Here is a 19,405-nt window from a genome sequence, read left to right as displayed (position 1 = left end):
CAGAACAAATATATACAGAATTTTTTCTTTACTGAGTAGATGAAAAATATTGCTCCTTGCATGGAGAAATAGTTAAATTGGGAAAGCAAGCAAAACGAAGTTTGGCTTGCGAAGTCATTGCTTTAAGCTTCAGTTTCATGAATAATCCTTTCTCAAATGGTTCCATGACTGCAAGTACTTATACTCTTAAATGAACTAGTTTTTGATAACTCCTCTGGTACTACCTGTACCTCTGTACTACCTACATTGATTTGTCTCTTTTTCTTTAGTCTTGTCTGCAAATGTGTAACTTTTGCATTTTAAATGTTCTCCATCTGTACTGAAACTGAATTGTCATAGATACATGATACCTTTAATGATGAAAATTTTTTAATAGAAGAGGACTTTTGATTCAGGAGCCTCAGATGTTTCTGAATGTCCACCCTCTGTATGAATTGCTACAACGGTGTCTCTTATTTTCGCAGTCATGATGTCTTCATACCTAATGTGAAATGCAAAACAAGTGATTGAGCTCTTGCATATATTGCTTAAGAGCTCCTACCATTCTGATAACGCTAGCATAGATTGACAAAGACTACTCCTGCCCCCACAGCCCTCAACAAATTGTATGACTGAGTGGGAGGAAGAACTGAACATGTACAGCATAAACAGTATCAGTAATATTTATTTTCTGCAGCCATTACACTGAACTTCTTACAGAGAAAACCTGCAAATCCTAAAATTCTTTTGTGTGTGATGTAGTTTAGAGGTTGCTGGTACTGCTGACTTAGACGTTTTCTGTTTCTTCAAATACATCAGCGAGCACATTTCATTGGAAGTAATTGTGCTTTTGGAATGCATCAAGGCATTCTGGTCTCCCATTTGGAGGCACAACTGTAACTCCTAAATAAGTTAATACAGGTCTCTAAGGAGGGCTTGTGTAGTTACAATTAAGAAACCATAAACAGTAAGGTTAGCAATAAGAAACTGTTAGAAAATGTTCAAGTGTTGCCTTGAACTTAAATTCAAATATTTCCAAGCAAACCATCAGCAAAGTGCTTGTTTTACAGGATCATCAGACACTTTCACGGTGACTTTCATTTGTAATGATTCGTATCCTGGAGAACTTCAGTTTGTGCGTGAAGAGATAAACAGTATGCTGAACATCCATGATACCTTTTTCGAGTTCCACACAGCTTTGGCCTGTGCTCCTGCTCCTGTAGACTGCCAGGTTACAGGTAAGTACTGGGAATTTGGGTGGGCTTTGTCCAACAAATGTTGGAAGGATTAACTGAACAACAAACTCCTGTGGAGCAAGACTTCTTTAAGAATACCTGTTGGGAAACATTTGTGTAAGACTGGAGTTGCAGAGCAAGAAAGGAGATGAGTTGTTTGAAGCAGGGTTAACTTAGGAAGACAGGCAAGAAACTAATGTGGAACATGGTGGTATGCACAAGAGAGCTGGATGGTTACTTTGAAAACATTTAATCCTTATCATTGATTTGGTGCTACTTCAGCTCAACTCTGAAGAAAATGGTTTAACTTAGTATTGGCCTTTGGAAAAATGCACCCGTAGGTTGTGTAGTAGTTACTTGTGAGAAGTAACTGTCAAGGGACCAGTGTTTTACGTTTGGTGTTAGGACATTTTAAATGGAAACAATACCTTCTCACAATGGATATCTAATGTGATTCTGAACATTGCTGTGAATTATGTGTGTTCTTCAGTGAAACTTGTATCATTTCAAATCCAATACTGCTGCAGGTATCTAAGAGATCATGGTTCAGTTTACTTGTATATATCATCTTTCAGATGCTGCTGGCAATGAGTATGATTTAAGTGACTTAAGCAAAGAGGATGAGCCATGGGTTGCTATAGACACTTCAAATGAAGCAAAGAAACGAACATTTTTCTTGAATGTCTGCAAGCCTTTGCCCTTTGTGCTTGGATGCCCTGGTAAGCCAAGTGGCAGACATTTCTTAGCTTGTGACTTGTGATGTAGTACTTCATATGCAGAATTAAATGGCTGCTTATTTTAGTAGGATTTCTTGAATCATGCTTGTTCAGTCACTGAACTTGCATAGACCTGGGGGAGCTATGTTAAGGGTATAATAAACAGACCTTCTCAAGCAGAGTACAGTGTTAATCTTCATCAGAACCCTTGCACTGAGACGTGTGGGAATGCATTTGGGTAAAATTCATGGAGGGCAGCATTGGACAGTCTTTTTTTTTTTTTTTGGAGAAGAAAGGCAAGTTAAAAGTTGTTGAAGCCTCCTAACTGAATGAGGCCAGATAGAGAAGCTTATGGCTTTTCTTATTGCACTTCTAGCCAGTTGGATTTATTTAACCTATTGCTATAGTCTGCTATCAGTCTGTAGGAGCAGGCAAGTCAGTACAGTTTTAAGGATTTCAGTGAATATAGGATAGTAACTTGTTCTGTTCCTCACAGGCTTTAGGCACACAATGTCTCTTAACTGTATTTGTGAAAACCCTTCTGTTGAGTCAGTCAGCTTTAATGCTCAAAGCTACTCCATTATTTTATTTTACAATAATTCTAGTGTCAAAGCTTTGAACTAAAATACAGACATTTTCTTCTTCCTGTAGGTGGTGCTATAGGATCTTGTGTGAAATACGCTGATAAAAGCAAGAACCTTGGAGTCATTCAGATGAACCCACAGGCTGCTACTGATGGGTCATTAAGCATTATTTACTTGAATGGTGACACATGCAAAGATAAGCAACGTTATTCTACACGTATAATCTTCCAGTGTGATCAAACAATGGTAATTTTCTGTACCAATTGCTATTAATGAGGATTTTAGAGCTTAGACGTGTTATAACAAGATAAATGGTGTTTATTCCTCTTGGACTGGAGAGGCTTGTATACAAGAGTGGTATCCTGTATGCAGGCTTTTAACTTATCTCTTCTCGCAACTGCTTTCCCGAGCCTGTAGAATGTAACTGTGAACTCTATTGTGGAATCCTGTTAGCAACTACAAACAGTGTTTTGCTGAAAATGAGTACTGAAATTTGGCAATAGGGATCTTAGACTGTGCAGCTGCAATAAAAGAGAGATTCTGCATGTATGATTTGAGACTTGTAATGTAATTATTAGTAAACCTCCTTCATGTGTCCCTCTTCTGTAGGGATCACCGGTGTTTGAGCAAGAGGATGACTGTGAGTTTGTATTTGTTTGGAGAACCTTGGCAGCATGTCCTGTTCACAAAGCAGAAGGTAAGTGTAGTTGTTTGAGTTCTAATACGTCAAATCTGTACAAGAAGTAAATGCTTATTAAAGCTATGTTTTGTTTCTTGCTCTGTGAATGTGTCTGTAAAAGGTGCTGGATTGTGGAGGAATGTTTCTTCTGAGTTTTAAGCCAACTAAGAGTCACATCTGAAATCAAAAGTACAGTTTAGGATGACAGGCAAATATACTTCCCCATCTAGAGAAGGAAGACCAAGTAACAATATCATAAGTGCTACCTTGTTAAATCACTAGTGTCTTGTAAATCTTTAAGAAAATGAAGTTTCATGAGAACTGCAGCTTGTGAGTCAATTGATCCTATGCCTGGCAAGTCAATCCCTGTCCCCTACTGAAGATTAGAAGCTATACTGTAAATTTGACCCTTGAGGGAGAGACAAGCAGGAGAATATCAGAGTTTACAGTTGACTCCAGAATGTGCAAGAAGGAATTGCAGGTTATAGTTCTGATGCTTGGTTGGCTTCTAGATGTGAAGTTGAATGTACAGATACCTTCTATGCCTTTGGAGGCTTTGGTTTGTAACTTTTAGGTAATGCCTTATAAAACATCCAGACTTACCATAAAGGTTACGATGCAGCAGTCCTAGGCAGTATTGAAGTTGCCAGTGATCTCACACGACATAAGAATAGATGTTAGCTCTACTACTCTGTATCACACAGTTACTGCAGGATGCTGGTGACAGGAGTTGTGCTTTTAAAGGGAAGGAAAGTGATATCTTTAACGTAGTACCAACTTGTTGAGTGATTGGGGAGAACGTAATAATCGTGTGATACAATCTAATGTTTTCTTTAAAAGCTTCAGAATATTGAAAAGGGTACTTTAAAACTGAAGATTTGATCGTCAGCAAAGTTACTGATAGATATCAGCTGACTAGACTCGTGAAGTAGAATTTTCCCAAAGGTCTTCTGTATGCATCTTGGTAGATGCATGAGCTGTAGCTAACATTTCCTTTGATCAATTATTTCCTAACTCTACAAACTTCATAGCTGTTAGAAGATGATGCAAGATCATCTAGGGCAATTTTTACTTTGGCCTTGTGACCTTGCTGTTCTTTCCAGATAATTAAGCAAGCGCTGGACTTAGTGTCTCTGATTCTGTACTTAACCTTCAGCATGACTGACGGAAGAACCTGCGAAGCCACTTGAAGGTGGTTTTTGAACTACAGTGTGACTTTTGCACCTTGCTTTAGTGGCAGTTATAAAAGAAATGTTCCATTTGTAGATCAATCTCATGGTTCTAGATAGGGTGACTTCCCAAAACAAGGCTACTGTACAGGGCTAAAATGTTTGTTCCGTTTCATTGCACTAAAGTGACAGCTACTCGTTGTGGTATTGTTTGTGCCAGAAACACTTAGAGTAATTCAGGCTATTTGGCATGACTCATAAATATGAAATTACATTTTGATTTCTTAACTTTTCTTTGAAGGAGATAATTGCCAGGTGAAAGACCCAAGGTATGGTCATATTTATAACCTGAAGCCACTTTCTGATAAGGACATAAGAGTGAGTACAGATGAGTATGACTACTACTTCAGAGTCTGTGGAGAAATAACAGAAGCTTGCAAAACAGAAGTTCATCATGTGTCATCATGTCAAGTAAAGAAGATGGACAGCAATTTCAGAAAAGTAGCAGGTATAGCACTTGATCAGAAGGAAAGATTAATCAAAGTGTAACTGAATAGAGGTTCTTACTAATCTTGTATAGCTTACGTGATAAAGCATCCTACCACTTTTGCTTCGTGTTGCAAATAAAATGTCATATGTGTAATTATCTTGACACACAATTAGGAATGAGCTCAACCTTACTATGCTGGATTGGTATTAATTCAATGACTAGATCACAAGTTTTAGAGAATGATTGAGGTCTTCCTATCAGTGCACGTGCATGTTTTTGCTATATAGACAACTCTGTTGTCGGAGGCATTGCTGCAGTCGTTTATTTACTGAATTTAGCTGTTCATGGTTCTCAACTCTTTGCTTCTAGGCTTGCTTACAGAAAAACTGACTTTCAAAAATGGTTTAATAATGATTAATTACACCAGTGGAGATAAATGTCATAAAATATATGAACGTTCGACTGCCATATTATTCTATTGTGACAAGACTACATCTGAGGTTGGTTTCAAAACATGCTTCCTGTATATACTATCTTTCAGAGTTGCCTCCTCCTTAATGTATGGCAGAGTAAGGTTAAGAATATGAACTAGTTTCCTTCAAGGACTAACTAATAATTTACAGATTAGACAGGAGAAAGGTCCTGTAATGTAAAATGTTTTGAATTTCCTTTTTAAGGGCAGTACCTTTGTCATGTCCCAGAAAAGTCAGGGCATATTATCCTTTCCCTTATTTTATGGAGGAGGCAGAAACTCCTAATGACTGCCCTTTTATCAGAGGTGTGCTTGTGTTTAAAGTCTGGTTTGGGAGAAACAATGCATTCAACTAGTCAAGAGACATAGTGTGACTCTCAGATAAAATGTAAATACAAACTCCTAGATCTTCTTGAAGTGAGACTAACACATCTTGGTAGCTTCAGTTTGTCTAAACAAGAATGTACATTCCTTTTGTATTTTGATCTTTCAGCCAGTGTTTTTGAAGGAAACTCCAGATTGCACCTACATGTTCGAATGGCACACTCAGTATGCTTGCCCACCTGTTAAATCTACTGAGTGCTCCTACAAGTAAGTTGTTTCTACAGACTTAATGTAGACTTGCAATAAGGCTGTATTTTTTTCCATTATACAACTCAGTGTAATACTGCCACTTCAACTATTGTGTTTTGCATTTTGACTTTGCCACTTAGCTGGTTACTGACTTTCAGTGCTGATGCAATGTATTTAAAATAACTCCTGCAGTTTGTACTTTCTAAAACTCATTTCCCTGAAGAAAAATAAGCTTAATATTGAAGTGAACTGTTGGATATGCAGTTACTGATAATTGAATTCCAAGTATGTAAGGTGGTTACAAGTATCTAGTTATTATTTAACTACAGCAGCTAAATTAAAGAAGAATGCAACTGAGATCTGGTCTTCACCAAACCAAGCTCCTGGAAAAAATGACATCTATTTCTGTTACAATCAAGTATTAGCTCATTAAGATTTGATAAGTAGGGGCAAATGTAGTTAATAATTGGACCAGAATTTTAACATCTGGAATATAGTTCCTACTATAAGTTAAAACAATCAACCAAAACTATGTATTTGTGCTCGCTGGGCACCGAATGCCTGCATGCTTCAATGAAAAGTTAGAATTATTCTTGTACGGACTGAAGGCTGTGTGCTCAGGGACAGTGATACAACTCTGTACTGAATTTGAGGTTTGTAGGGAGCAGGGAGTCTGGTGCAAACTTCTTTTCCAGCATGTTACTCTGCTTATGGAGTTATTAGATTAAAAGTTATTGTAGTAAGTTAAGAATTGTAGCTTGGAATTACTTTTCTTTCCTCTCTCTTTTTAAAGAAAATCCTCTTAATTTGAGTCTTTTGACTTTCTTGCAGGGACGATGAAGGAAACTTCTATGACTTTTCATCTCTAACACGACATAAAGAAAATTGGGAGGCAATGACTCTAACTGCTTCTGCACAGAAATACTATATTAATATCTGCAAGCCCTTAGTACCATATAGTGCTGCACGTAAGAGCAAAATAAAAATGTATTATTGCTGTATCTAGGGAAAGCAAGTGGTAGAACAGTACTGCTGGCTGTTGTTCAGAGTGAAAAATTCCAAAGCCAAAGAATGGAGACGGTGTAATTTCAACACCAGAAGGAAGGATGGGCCTGATTTTCCATTTCCATAGCAGAGGAGATTTGCTAGCTCCCCTTTCCCTTCCCAAGTGTTCCAACTATTCTAGCCTTACCCAGAGTCTGCTGTAGCTCTCAAAGATGAAAATAATCTTTTGATGCAAGATGTTCTTTTCAGAATTTTCTGTGACATTTTCTGACTCCACATTTTGTGGAAGACAGGTGACAGACTCTAGCCTTTTGCTCTGTGTTTTAGTCTACTTTCCCTGTAGTTGCCACCAATTTCTGCATGACTGAGTGAGGTGAGATGGTTGCTGCTACTTATGATTTTGAGAAATAAAATGCTCCAGTGAATATGGTTTGGACAGTGGCTTGGAGATAGATGAGCTGTGACATAATAAAGTAGAGTAGGGGAGTTATATTCCAGGCAAGTAAGCCTTAACATTTGGAGTAATAACACAGATTTTGTTCATCTGTACAGGTTCTTGTCCTCCTGATGCTGCGGCCTCCCTTGTGGAAGGTTCAAAATGTACAAGTCTTGGGGAAGTGGCTGATGGTCCCCATTGGGAAAATGGTATTTCTGTTCTGAAATACATTAATGGGGAGCAGTGTCCAGATAAAATTCGCAAGAAAACAACAATATTGCGTCTCAAGTGTGATGAAAGCAGAATTGTAAGTGGGCTCCTTCTGTTAGGATTTTACGTTTTCATGAGTTGTTCATGCTACTGTATGTGTGTGAAAAATGATGGGCAATTTGTAACATTCTGTAATCATCTGTAGCTGGATGAGAGCCAGTCCTGTAAGCAAACTGGCTTGTAAGTGCTTGAACTTACTTGATACTGCACAGTCTCTAAGGTATGTTCTTTGTACAGTCCGCTAGCACAGATTTTATCATCTGCAATAGCTTCAAATTGTCTGTCTTGAAGATGAATGTATTGCAGGTTGGGAAGTGTTTCAAGTAGCAAATAATGGCATTGACTATGTAGGTTTTAACTCTTGCACATCTGTATGCCATACCATTAAATAACTGTTCTTTTTAATGAGAGATCTTGTCTCACCTTCTGGATTTTCCTTTGCCTAGCTAGACTGTCTTTAGCTCATCAATTTTATTTTTTGTTATAATGATTCTATACTGTTGTGTACTTGAAATAGTCGCAGTTAAATACACAGTTAATTCAGTGGACCATGATGGTCTTTCAAGCCCTAGGACTGATATTTGAATTGAGCTCAGCTGCAGGCTTCAGGGATAATCCTGTGGCATGAATCTTATAGTATCACTCTGTGAGTTGTCGCTCTTCACTATTTCACGTTTAGGAATCAAAGCCAGAGCTTATAACAGCCATTGAAGACTGTGAATACACCTTCTTATGGTTCACCGCTGCTGCATGTCCTCTTAAAAGCAATGTGCAAAATGACTGCCGGGTAACCAATCCTGCAACAGGTAAGGTGGAGGCCTCTGGGTTTTGTGTGTGGAAGAGGCTGCTGGAAGCAGCACTACTGCATTTGAGTTCTTGAGGGATTTCATTAGAAAAGGGCAATGTGATGTGTCCTCTGGCTAGTGTCTCAAGTTTATTGATGGGTGGAAATAAGGTTCTGCAATGTCCTTTGGAACACAGATAGTCTATAGCTCTGACATCAGTTTTACCTCTAATTATTAATAGCATTAATAACTGCCTTTCTAAGTTAGCAGGAAGGTAGAGAGGCTAGTTGACTTGCCTACTAAATTAAGTTATTGAAAGCACATAGTACCAAGAAATGTCTTCATTTTGAAACTGAGAAAAGGTTAAATTACTCCTTGATCTGCCCACAGGTCACCTCTTTGATTTAAAGTCACTAAAGCGTGAGTCTGGCTATACCATCAGTGATTCACACAACAGAAAGATTGAGTTGAATGTTTGCGCTGAAGCTAAAAGTTCATGTGCTAATGGAGCTGGTAAGCATCTTATACCCTCTGATCCTGTAATCACTGACTACAGAGTAGCCAAAGGAAATTATGTTCTAGTTTACAGTAAAATGTGAGGTGCAGGTTTTATTGCTGATATGTCCTTAGGCAGCGAAGAGAATAACTGTGGGGCTGAATTGTCTGAGAAGATTGCAACACTGTTCTAGGAAGTGAAGCGATGTATACCCTATCAAACTCTGTTCCTAAACTTACATGGGTTCTGATCCAGTCCAAGCCCTTTAGATTTGAATGGATGGGTGTTCTTTTGGAGATGAAGGCAGGGTTGTAAATGCTTCTACTGCACTTCTTGACTGTTGTGAAAAGGAGGAAGTTAGAAGCTTCCAGCTAGAGTGAGTTGAGCACAAACAGTGCTCTGTGGTGATGTACTGATCATTGTGTCCACACTTTGAACCCTTGCTAATCGTCTTCCTAGCTTTCTGTTCTGTTTTGCGTGCTTCTGAAACATCAGTGGCAGTTAACTTGTATTTTGAAACTGCCTTCTATCAGGTTGAATTGCTGGCTCTTCTGTCAAAATAAGAAAAATTAAGCATTTTAAATGCTAAAATGAGAGTATTGCTTGTGAATTTGACATTATTTTTTTGTGTAGTTAGAATACAATTCTGGGTTAACTTAACAGGCATCCAAATAAAACTATATATAATCTGACTTGACATTTTATGCTAATCCCTTGGATTTCAGGTAAGTGGTAGCCAAACACTGTGCTCTTGTAATGGCTTAGATGTGTAAAGATGCAATACAGTCTGCTGGTTAATGAAGTATTAAAGACACGATTTGGTCTTTGTTTCAGTGGAGTTAAACTCAGTTTAATGGCAACTCTGGATGGTGTGAAAAAGCCTGTCTTTCATAGGAAAAGTAAAGTGAGGCTAACATCTGAAGTTCCCTGCTGTTCATGGTGTATGGTGCAATTTTGAAGGGTAGTTACATCAGACTTGACATGTTTGCTTCATTTACTTTAGCTGTCTGCATCACTGGTGGTCCAAAACCAATTAATGCTGGAAAAATGAGTAAAACTTTAACTTACGAAGATCAAGTGTTAAAGCTTGTCTATGAAGATGGAGATCCTTGCCCTGCAGACCCTAACCTGAAACATAAGAGCTATTTTAGCTTTGTGTGCAAATCTGACGTTGGAGATGACAGCTCACCTGTTTTTCTGTCTTTTGATGAGCAGACATGCACTAGCTACTTCTCTTGGCATACTTCCTTGGCTTGTGAGGAAGAGGTAAGAATTACTTTTGCCTGAATTTCTTGGGGGTGTTAAGCATAATGGTAGCATATGTTTTAAATTCTTCAAGGAAATATCGCTTCCTGTAGTACAGCACTCAAATTCACATAGAACTCCACAAATACTGTTCTTACTGACTTTGCAGCAGAGGTGAACAATATTTGGCAAACTTCTGGTCTGCGTGATGAGCCAAGCTAAAACCTTACACTTGAGAACAACCTCTCTGTAGAACCTACTTAGCTGCTTTTCTGTACAACTCAAATGGCTGAACAGGGAGCTTATGATGGAGCTTGTGAAAAAGAGACTTTGGAACAAGGGTCAGGCAACTACAAGGAGGTTCTAAGGTTACGCAGGGAGAAAATTGGAAGGGCCGAAGGCCAACTAGAACTTAAACTGGCCAGCGCTATAAAAGGCAATAGAAAATGTTTCTATAAATACATTAGCAACAAAAGGAGAGGACTAAGGAGAATTCTTATCCTTTAATGGACTTAGGAAAGCTTAGTAACCAAGGGTAAAGGAAAAGACTGAGGTACTTAATGCCTTCTTCGCCTCAGTATTTGAAAGTAAAAGCACTTGTTTTTGGATACCTGTCCACTTGAGCTGAAAGACAGAGACAGGGGACAGAATTAAGCCCTTTAGTCCATGGGGAAATGGTGTGACCTACTGCTTCAACTCGATGAACAAGTTGATGGGACTGGATCCACTCAAGGGTTCTGAGGGAGCTGATGGAAGTGCTTGCCAAGCCACTTTGTCACCTACCAGTTATCCTGGCTTCTTGGGGAGGTCCCAGAGGACTGGAGGATGACTACTGTGACCCCTCATCAACAAGAAAGAACGGAGGGTCCTGGGAACAACAGGCCTGTCAGTCTGACCTCAGCGCCAGGAAAGGTTATGAAACAGATTATCGTGAGGGCCATCCTGAGGCACATAACAGGGCAACCAAAGGTTCAGGCCTAGTCAACATGGCTTTATGAAGGGCAGGTCCTGCCTGACTAACTTGATCTCCTACAATGAGATGACCTGCTTAGTGGATGAGAGAAAGGCTGTGAATGTGGTCTTCATGGACTTTAAGGCCTTTGACACAGTCTCCCACAGCATTTGACACAGTCTCCCACAGCATTTGACACAGTCTCCCACAGCATTTGACACAGTCTCCCACAGCATTTGACACAGTCTCCCACAGCATTTGACACAGTCTCCCACAGCATCCTCCTGGAGAAACTGGCTGCCCATGACTTGGATGGATCTACTCTGTGATGGGTGGAAAACTGTCTGGACAACTGAGCCCAGGGAATGGTGATGAATGGAGTTAAATCCAGTTGGCAGCCAGTCACCAGTGTCGTTCCCAGGGCTTGGTGCTGGGGCCTATTTGTTTGACATCTCTATCCATGATCTGAACAAAGGGATCGAGTGCACTCCCGGTAAGTTCACAGATGATGCCAAGCTTTGTGGGTATGTAGATCTGCTTGAGGGCAGGAAGGCTCTTCAGAGGGACCTAGACATGCTGGAGTGATGGGCTGAGGCCAATTGTGTGAGTTTCAACAAGGCCAAGTGCTGGGTCCAGTACTTGGGCCACAACAACCTCATGCAACGCTAAAGGCTTGGGGCAGAATGACTGGAAAGCTGGCCAATGGAAAAGGACCTGGGGATGTTGAGTGGCAGTGGACTGAACATGAACCAGGTGACCAAGAAGGCCAATGACATCCTGGCCTGTATCAGAAATAGTGTGGCCAGCAGGACTAAGGGAAGTGATTGTCCTCCTGTACTCGATGCTGGTGGGGCCACATCTCAAATACTGTGTTCAGTTCTGCGCCCCTCACTACAAGAAGGACGTTGGGATGCAGGAGCATGTCTAGAGATGGGCAATGAAGCTGGTGAAGGGTCTGGAGAACAAGTCTTATGAGGAGCAGCTGAGAGAACTGGGTTTGTTTAGTCAGGAGAAGAGGATGCTTGGGGGAGACATGATCACTGTCTATGGCCACTTAGAAGGAGATTGTAGTGAGGTGGGGGTTAGTCTCTTCTCCCAAATAATGAGTGATAGAACAAGAGGAAATTACTTCAAGTTGAGCCAGGGAAGGCTTAGATTGGAGATCAAGAAGAACTTTTTCACTGAGAGGGTTGTTAGACCCTGGAATACACTGCCCAGGGAGGTGGTGGATTTCGCACGTCTGGAGATACTTGAAACACAAAGATGGTGTTCTGAGGGACATGGTTTAGCAATGAGCTTGGCAGTGTGAGGTTAGTGGTTGGACTTGATGATCTTAAAAGTCTTTTCCAGTTAAAGCGATTCAGTGATTCTGTGCATGGCACTAGTCTGTTCCTTAAGCAAGTGCTAGTGACCAGGCAAGTTTTCTTACCGTCTTTGGTAAGCTGATAAATCTTGACAGCATGAATTTAGAATCTGCCTCTGCTGTGTAACATGTACTATAATAATTTGAATCACTTAACTCTAGGCTGACTTGGTGTTCTAGACAATATTTTAGAGCCTAGTCCTTAGTTAATTTTAGCTAGTTAGATTGTTACCAGTAGTGAGTGGAGAGATTAAAATCCAGGAAAGGTAATACAGGGCTAAATGAGCTATAAGGTGAGTTTAGATGTTTTCTTTATACATAACTCTGGTTTCCTCCTCAGTAGTATCTGATATGTTGCAATACAAATTAACAGTGCCTAAATCCATTGCATTTTCTAGCCTATTAGTTCTATTCAGTGATCATCAGTGTGTTTGTGATCACTTTCTGTAGTGTATCCACAGTGACTCTGGCTAATCAGTGTGATGGTAGCTAGGTGGCAATAATGATGACTTATCCTGAAATTAAATGGTTTGTTTGTTGCTTCTTGTCTGGTATCTAAACAAGAGTAGAATTCCCAAATTCCAATAGGCTGTCAGTAAACTTATGTGCTTTAAGAATGCATGAAATAGCTTCTGAGGAAACACAGTGCTTAAACCATCAACTTTCAATACATTAATTACGTTACTTGCTATTTATTTGTGTCATTTATTACAACTAAGCTTTGTTTGTTGGAGATTGTCCAATGATGAGTGAGAGATGAGGAGAGGAAGGAATGGTAGCATCTACTGATCTTATGAAAACATAGGGACTATGTATGCTGGAGTCTACAAGCCAGAGCTTTGTATCTTAGTATTGTTCTGATATGGACTCTATTCTGTAAGAATGTTCAAATGACAGAGGTTTTTCATATGTAGCTTATAGGTACTTAGTATCTATAGACAAACTGAAAGTAATTCTGCTTGAATTCAATAAAATTTGAAACTTTTAAATGCAGCCACACTTCTGACCATATGAAGAACAGGATGCTTGTCAACAAATCAGAGCAAATAACAGAAGAGTAAGTGCAATAAAATGTGATTTCTTGTAGGTGAAGTGCTCTGTATTGAATGGAAGTTCCCTTATTGACCTGTCTCCTCTGATTCATCGCACTGGGTATTATGAGGCATTTGTGGATGGAGATACAACAGATGTTTCTCCAGACTTCTATGTTAACATTTGTGAGCCTCTCAATCCTATCAAAGATGTCAATTGCCCACCTGGAGCAGCTGTTTGCATGGTTCCTGTTAATGGATCACCAGTAGTAAGTACTATGCTCAGAATCACTGAAACGTGCATTTCTCTGCTAGTTTAAAGCACTGTCCCTTCCTAGAGACCTGATTTGAACCAAATGCCTTGCATAGTTTTTTCCCTATGAAAAAGTATTTTCCTATCCTGAACCTCAGTGATGGTTTCTTTGGTGTCAGAAGGTTCCATACCTCAACAAATAGGAAAAATGTGTAGAAAGAATTTTTTTATGTAGTGCTGTCTGCCAGGTGCAGAGTCTGGGAAGCAGAATCCATCTTAGTATGCCATTCTGTGACACAGAAATGGCTGTCAGGGAATCAAACATGCCCAGTTACAACATGAAGTAGAATATATCCTAGTATGCCCCAAAATGCATTTTGTACTTTAATGGAAGAACTTGACTGTGGCATGAACAGCAGGCCTGTGATATAATATTAGTTGACTTGTCTGTGCTATTACCTCTAGATGGAGGTTCTTACTTTTTGAGATCTAGTTTGTGAGCTATAGAAGAGACACAGAAAAAGCTGCGATAGTTTTCCATGAACTTCCAAATTGATCCAGAGACCTTACTCAGATATTACCCTGTTTACTGTCTGTAAGATGCAGAATGTCCTTGGCTTTTGTCAAGCTTAATCAGAGAGTGTTTTGAGCTGCCCAACTTGTGTTTTGTTAAGACTGAAATGTAACAACTGTTCTTTGAGTGCAGAATGCAGTTTTTGAAAGTACAATAGTTGTGTTTCTGTGTAAACCACACAGATGAGTCTGAATTGATTTGAATCTGATGTGAAATCTAGGTATGATCCATATGTCTCTACATATTTTTGCCTTTGTAGGATATTGGTCGTGTTACTGAACCTCCCAAGTTAAATGAGGCGGTAAATGAAGTTTACATCACTTACAACAGCACTACTCCGTGTCAGACAAACAACAAATTGAACTATTCTTCTCTTATTGTATTTCACTGCAGCCAAGGAAGTAGTCTGGTAAGACATATGTTAACTTATACTGATACTGGTAGTAACCGGTATTAGCTTTGTTCGAAACAAATCCTTGATTTAGTTTTAGCAAGGAATATACTTAGTATTTGTATTCTTGACTACTTAAATACCTAACACTTCAATATTTAGTATTTCTGTTCTTAACCGGGCAAAATTTTATGGGATCATTTTGGTTGGAAGATCATAAAGTCCAAACACTAACCTTACACTGCCACATTTCAGAGTGCTTGGACTTTAGGCTTTGACAGTACCAGGTTCTGGTAGTTTCAGGGATCAGATTCCACAGAAGTAATGTAGCAATAACTTACTACTGATGTTAATGCTGTGTTGCACCTTGTCTGGGTCCAAAAGCTTGTACTTCTACCACAAGCTAACCCAAGAACCAGTGTAACTGTAAAATGTAACTATAACTATGAAATGTGTCCCCTATGTTGTAACCTTTTCCCCAATCATACACAACTTAAAAAAAATTGCCTTTAAGTACTTAGGTTTTAATTTTGTGTTGACACCTAAATGCTAAATTGAGGTTGTATGGTGGTGTGAAACTGACACGCATTTTTTGACTGCTTCAACAAACTGTAGAGAAACACTTGGATAGGACGTGTGGCAAACTAGAGTGTATTGAAGGTACATGGTGAAACTATTTTCTGTCAACATGGGTCATGAGCTGAAACTCCAGGCAACTCTGAATATTACACAGGCCATACTCTGTATTTCTATTTAAAAAATAACTAAGGAAACAGCATTCTTTCTGAACTTTAACTCTGAACTTTCTTAATGCTCTTTATCATGAGGAAACACTGGTCTCACACACACTCTTCTTACTGCTTCCAACTAAGCCAGAAATAAAAATCTTTAACGCTAATTAATAAGCAAGCTTGTGTACTTCAGTTACTGCTTTGATTGTTTTCTGGAGCTCGGTAGAATGTTCTTCACTTGTAGCTTTTTTGGTACTGATTGTAATAGAAAGACCTGGTGTTTGTCCTAGAGTCAGTAAAGTCTAGCCTCAGTAATAACTGAGATTAACTGTTGGATGAGGCAGGAATGCAGAAAGAGAAACAAACTCTCAAAAAAAGTAAACCTAATGTATCTTGCTGGGTTCTTTGGTAACAGGGCAAACCAAAGATGGTAAGAAAACTTGACTGCAGTTTTGTGTTTGAGTGGGAAACTCCAGTGGTGTGTCCTGACAAAGTGAAAACTTTAGGCTGCTCTGTGACTGATGAACAGCTACACTATACTTTTAACCTGACCAGCCTTTCTGGAAGATCATTTGAGGTAATGCCTTCTGGTGGTGTCATTTTATTTCTTTATTTTTAATTGTTTTTCCAAATGCCCATTGTCAACATTATAAAACTGAGGCAAGAGTTTCTTTTGAGCACCTTGGAGTCTCAGAGGAGACTTAAGTATGTGCTGCACCTGTGATCAGCATTGGTTTTTGGACTGTGACAGAGGGAATAGTATCAATGGGAATAACATTAAGATTTCTAATGTTTTGGAGAGAGAAATTCATGCATATACTGATGGGGAAAGGAAGGAGAAGTCTTCACCTGTGGCAGAGTCCTGAACATGAAAAGAAATCTGCTGAACAGACTTACTGGTACTATATCTGTAGTACCAGTAAGTAGTTGTGCCAAATTAAGGAAGGCCAGACTTGACAAATTACTGTCTTTGCCTACTGGGTTATGCAGGTACTGCATGAAACTTGGCTTATAAAGCACTTGGGTGGTTCTTTGTAAGTGCTCCCTGTAGGCTCTGAGGCAGCCTTGTTTGTGACACTTGTGGATGTCTTCACAGGTATTTTCTGGATCCAAAAGTTACCATGTTGGTGTTTGCAGTAAGGCAGCAGACTTGCCCCCGGGAAAATGCAAAGATGGGGCAGTGTGTCTGACATCTGAAAGTGGTGTTTCATCTTTTGGAAATGTGAAACAAATGAAAATGGACTACAGCCACCAGGATGAAACAGTCATCTTGCAGTATACAGGAGGTGATCGATGCCCTCCAGGTGAGAGCGAAGCAGAGCCGTTCTTGACGTAGAAACTTGTCAGCTTTTGTTTTAACCTTAAGATGTGAGATTTTATTGCAAAACGAGGGAAGTAACATAGGTTTTGTGTATGTTAATTAAAACATGTAGTTTCATTAAATCACACGCAATGTGTATCTCCTACAGGAGAGAGTGCAACTTTTTCTGTAGGGGTTATAGTATCTAATTAGACACTACGTCTTAGTTTACTAATTGAGTTTAGACTCAGTGTCTCAGTGTTTCTGTTGTGTGTCTCTGCATATGACTATTCTTCAGTAGTGTTGAAATACAGGCTTTGATTGTGGTACTGCATAGTGATATACCTGCATGTTAAGAGGATGTGCCTTTCCTTCTCAGTGACTGAAAAGGGAGAGCTTTGTGTGTTCCCCTTCAAGTACCAGGGGAAGACCTATGAGGAGTGTATTACAGCAGAAAAGAATAGGCCATGGTGCGCTACAACTGAAAACTACCAGGGAGATGGAAAATGGGGGTTTTGTGGCAATGGTAAGAATCTCTTTTACTTCATGTGTAAAGATCTGAACTAACACAATTAACCATTATCAGGCTGAGCAAAAGAGCAAAAAGGTCTCTGGTGCAATACAGCAGAGGCAGAAGGTCAGGAGTGGGCAAGACAAGGAATCGATGGGACAAACCTGACTTTGCTCAAGTGAGTGAGCATAATACATTTGAAATAAAAAGTTCATGCCTTTAGATCACGAATGTTCAAGTCACAAGTTCTGCTTTGGTGGTAACCAGTTATTTTGGAAGGAGCACTGCTTCCTAAAAAGCATGAAAGCTAACCTAGGGAATAAAATTGCTGGGTAGAGCATTTGTGCCTTTTTGCTGTCTGAAGCAATATCTGAGTAAAATTTTTATCAATACTGCAAAATTGCTACAGTAAAATTCATGCATGTCTGAAAGCCTATTGGAAGTTTTTTCCTTTTTTTCTTTCTCCCTCAATCTTCCTCCTTTATAGCAACTGCAAGAAGGGAGTCTACCATTATCTTCACGTGTGATGAAAATGCTGGTGTTGGTAGACCGTACCTTCTGAGTGAGACACTTGATTGTGCTGTGACGTTTGAATGGAAGACTCAGGCTGTTTGTCCTCCCAAGAGGATGGAGTGCAAGTTTGTCCAAAAACACAAAACTTATGACTTGAGAATGCTCTCTTCCGTGACAGGATCATGGATCATTTTCCACAATGGAAACTCGTGAGTAATGAGCCAACTCCTAGGGAGCAGCTTGCTAATCAATACACTTCAAGTTGTAATGTGGCATAGTACTTCTGTTGTTCGCTGTTCAGAGTCTGTTTAAATTGCTGACAGCATCTCAAAACTGTTGATATTTGTCACTCCATATAGACATTAAAAACCACAAAGGAACCTATTTTTTTTTGGAGAAAATGAATAGTTTGTCATCATCCTCACCATTTCCTTCTATTGGTAACCCTTTTTTAAAGGATAAAAATTTTTTAAGAGCTTTCTATTTAAAGTACCATCTTAAAGTAGTTTTTTAGCTTAAATGCAACTTTTGGAGTTCTTGATCACGTTGAACAAAAATCTTAATGACTTGGTATCTTTTGACTCAAGTGTGTAACTTTTCTCTGAAGTTTAAGTAGAGCTTTTTTCCCCTCTATTCCTCTAAATATGAACTCAGAGGAAAATATAAAAGGCAGGAAGTCATCAGCATCTCCAACCTTTCCCCTCCAGTAAGCAAACAGAAACAATGTGACAAGGAGGAGAGCATTTAATTCTAAATTTATGTTAAACTGTGGAGTAACAAAACTGTTTCTTTCACCATATTGTTAGTAGTTCATCTGTTCTAATGAAACGTGACTGGTATATCTTCAAAAAGTTGCTGAATTTAAGGTAGTACTATAACCTTTATAGCTGGAAAAACTCCCAGGCATTTCTTGACTCAGTTCTAATTGCTAGTTGTCCTAGGTCAAAATGAACTAGTGAACTAATCTGGTCAATGATCAACTTTTTTTTCACAGAGTCATTACTTGAAAACAATAGAAGTAATCTGCTGAACATTAGCAGTATGTGCTTTATTCTGTCAACTTATCTGGGTATTTAACTTCTTTCACCTTAGCTAGCTTCCTATGAGGATTCTGAAGTTTATATCTCACTTTTTCAGTTTAGTCTAAATTACTTTGCATATTCTCTATAGGTACTACATGAATCTCTGTCAGAGGGTACATGAGGGACCCACAGGCTGCCCTGAAAGAGCCAGTATTTGCAGAAAAAGCAACAGTGGAGATGTTCAAGTTCTTGGACTTGTTCATACACAGAAGCTCAACGTGACAGGTAGAGTTAATTTCTTTCCCATGGAGAGCTGCAGATAGTTAAATCTTACAGACTTGCCATAGTGGTTCTTAAATTATGGTGAAGCCTTTATTTTGAAATACATTTATCACTGAATCTTCTGTTTTAAAACCAAAACCAATAAATGCTACTACTCAAAATTGATGTTTAAGCCATGAGGAAACACTGGAGGAAATAGTGTTGTTGTTAAAGCTGTAGGTGAATTGTTCATCTGAACATCAAGAGATGCTTTTTTACAGTGAGGATGACCAAGCATTGGTGCAGGTTGTCCAGTGAGGCTGTGGAGTCTCCATCCCTGATGATACTCAAAAGCTGCCTGGACGTGGT

General features: G+C 39.3%; 1 protein-coding gene across 1 annotated transcript in view; it reads left to right on the top strand.

Annotated features, from left to right (window-relative positions):
• The window catches only part of IGF2R (insulin like growth factor 2 receptor), a 58,995-nt gene that overhangs the window by 31,579 nt on the left and 8,011 nt on the right, over positions 1 to 19,405 (top strand). Inside the window, exons 23-41 of the mRNA XM_061991626.1 lie at positions 1,050 to 1,217; positions 1,790 to 1,933; positions 2,582 to 2,760; positions 3,124 to 3,211; positions 4,664 to 4,870; positions 5,222 to 5,352; positions 5,818 to 5,915; positions 6,729 to 6,865; positions 7,455 to 7,645; positions 8,288 to 8,414; positions 8,784 to 8,906; positions 9,893 to 10,155; positions 13,537 to 13,749; positions 14,567 to 14,716; positions 15,845 to 16,006; positions 16,526 to 16,733; positions 17,109 to 17,255; positions 17,728 to 17,962; positions 18,924 to 19,060. Of these exons, the coding sequence (XP_061847610.1) occupies positions 1,050 to 1,217; positions 1,790 to 1,933; positions 2,582 to 2,760; positions 3,124 to 3,211; positions 4,664 to 4,870; positions 5,222 to 5,352; positions 5,818 to 5,915; positions 6,729 to 6,865; positions 7,455 to 7,645; positions 8,288 to 8,414; positions 8,784 to 8,906; positions 9,893 to 10,155; positions 13,537 to 13,749; positions 14,567 to 14,716; positions 15,845 to 16,006; positions 16,526 to 16,733; positions 17,109 to 17,255; positions 17,728 to 17,962; positions 18,924 to 19,060 (3,108 nt within the window). The remainder of the gene's footprint in view (positions 1 to 1,049; positions 1,218 to 1,789; positions 1,934 to 2,581; positions 2,761 to 3,123; positions 3,212 to 4,663; positions 4,871 to 5,221; positions 5,353 to 5,817; positions 5,916 to 6,728; positions 6,866 to 7,454; positions 7,646 to 8,287; positions 8,415 to 8,783; positions 8,907 to 9,892; positions 10,156 to 13,536; positions 13,750 to 14,566; positions 14,717 to 15,844; positions 16,007 to 16,525; positions 16,734 to 17,108; positions 17,256 to 17,727; positions 17,963 to 18,923; positions 19,061 to 19,405) is intronic.

Source organism: Colius striatus, chromosome 2 (assembly GCF_028858725.1).
Source record: "Colius striatus isolate bColStr4 chromosome 2, bColStr4.1.hap1, whole genome shotgun sequence".
In the NCBI taxonomy this organism is placed as follows: Eukaryota; Metazoa; Chordata; class Aves; order Coliiformes; family Coliidae; genus Colius; species Colius striatus.
Note: the sequence above shows the minus strand (reverse complement) of the source record. Positions and strands in the feature narration are given on the sequence as shown.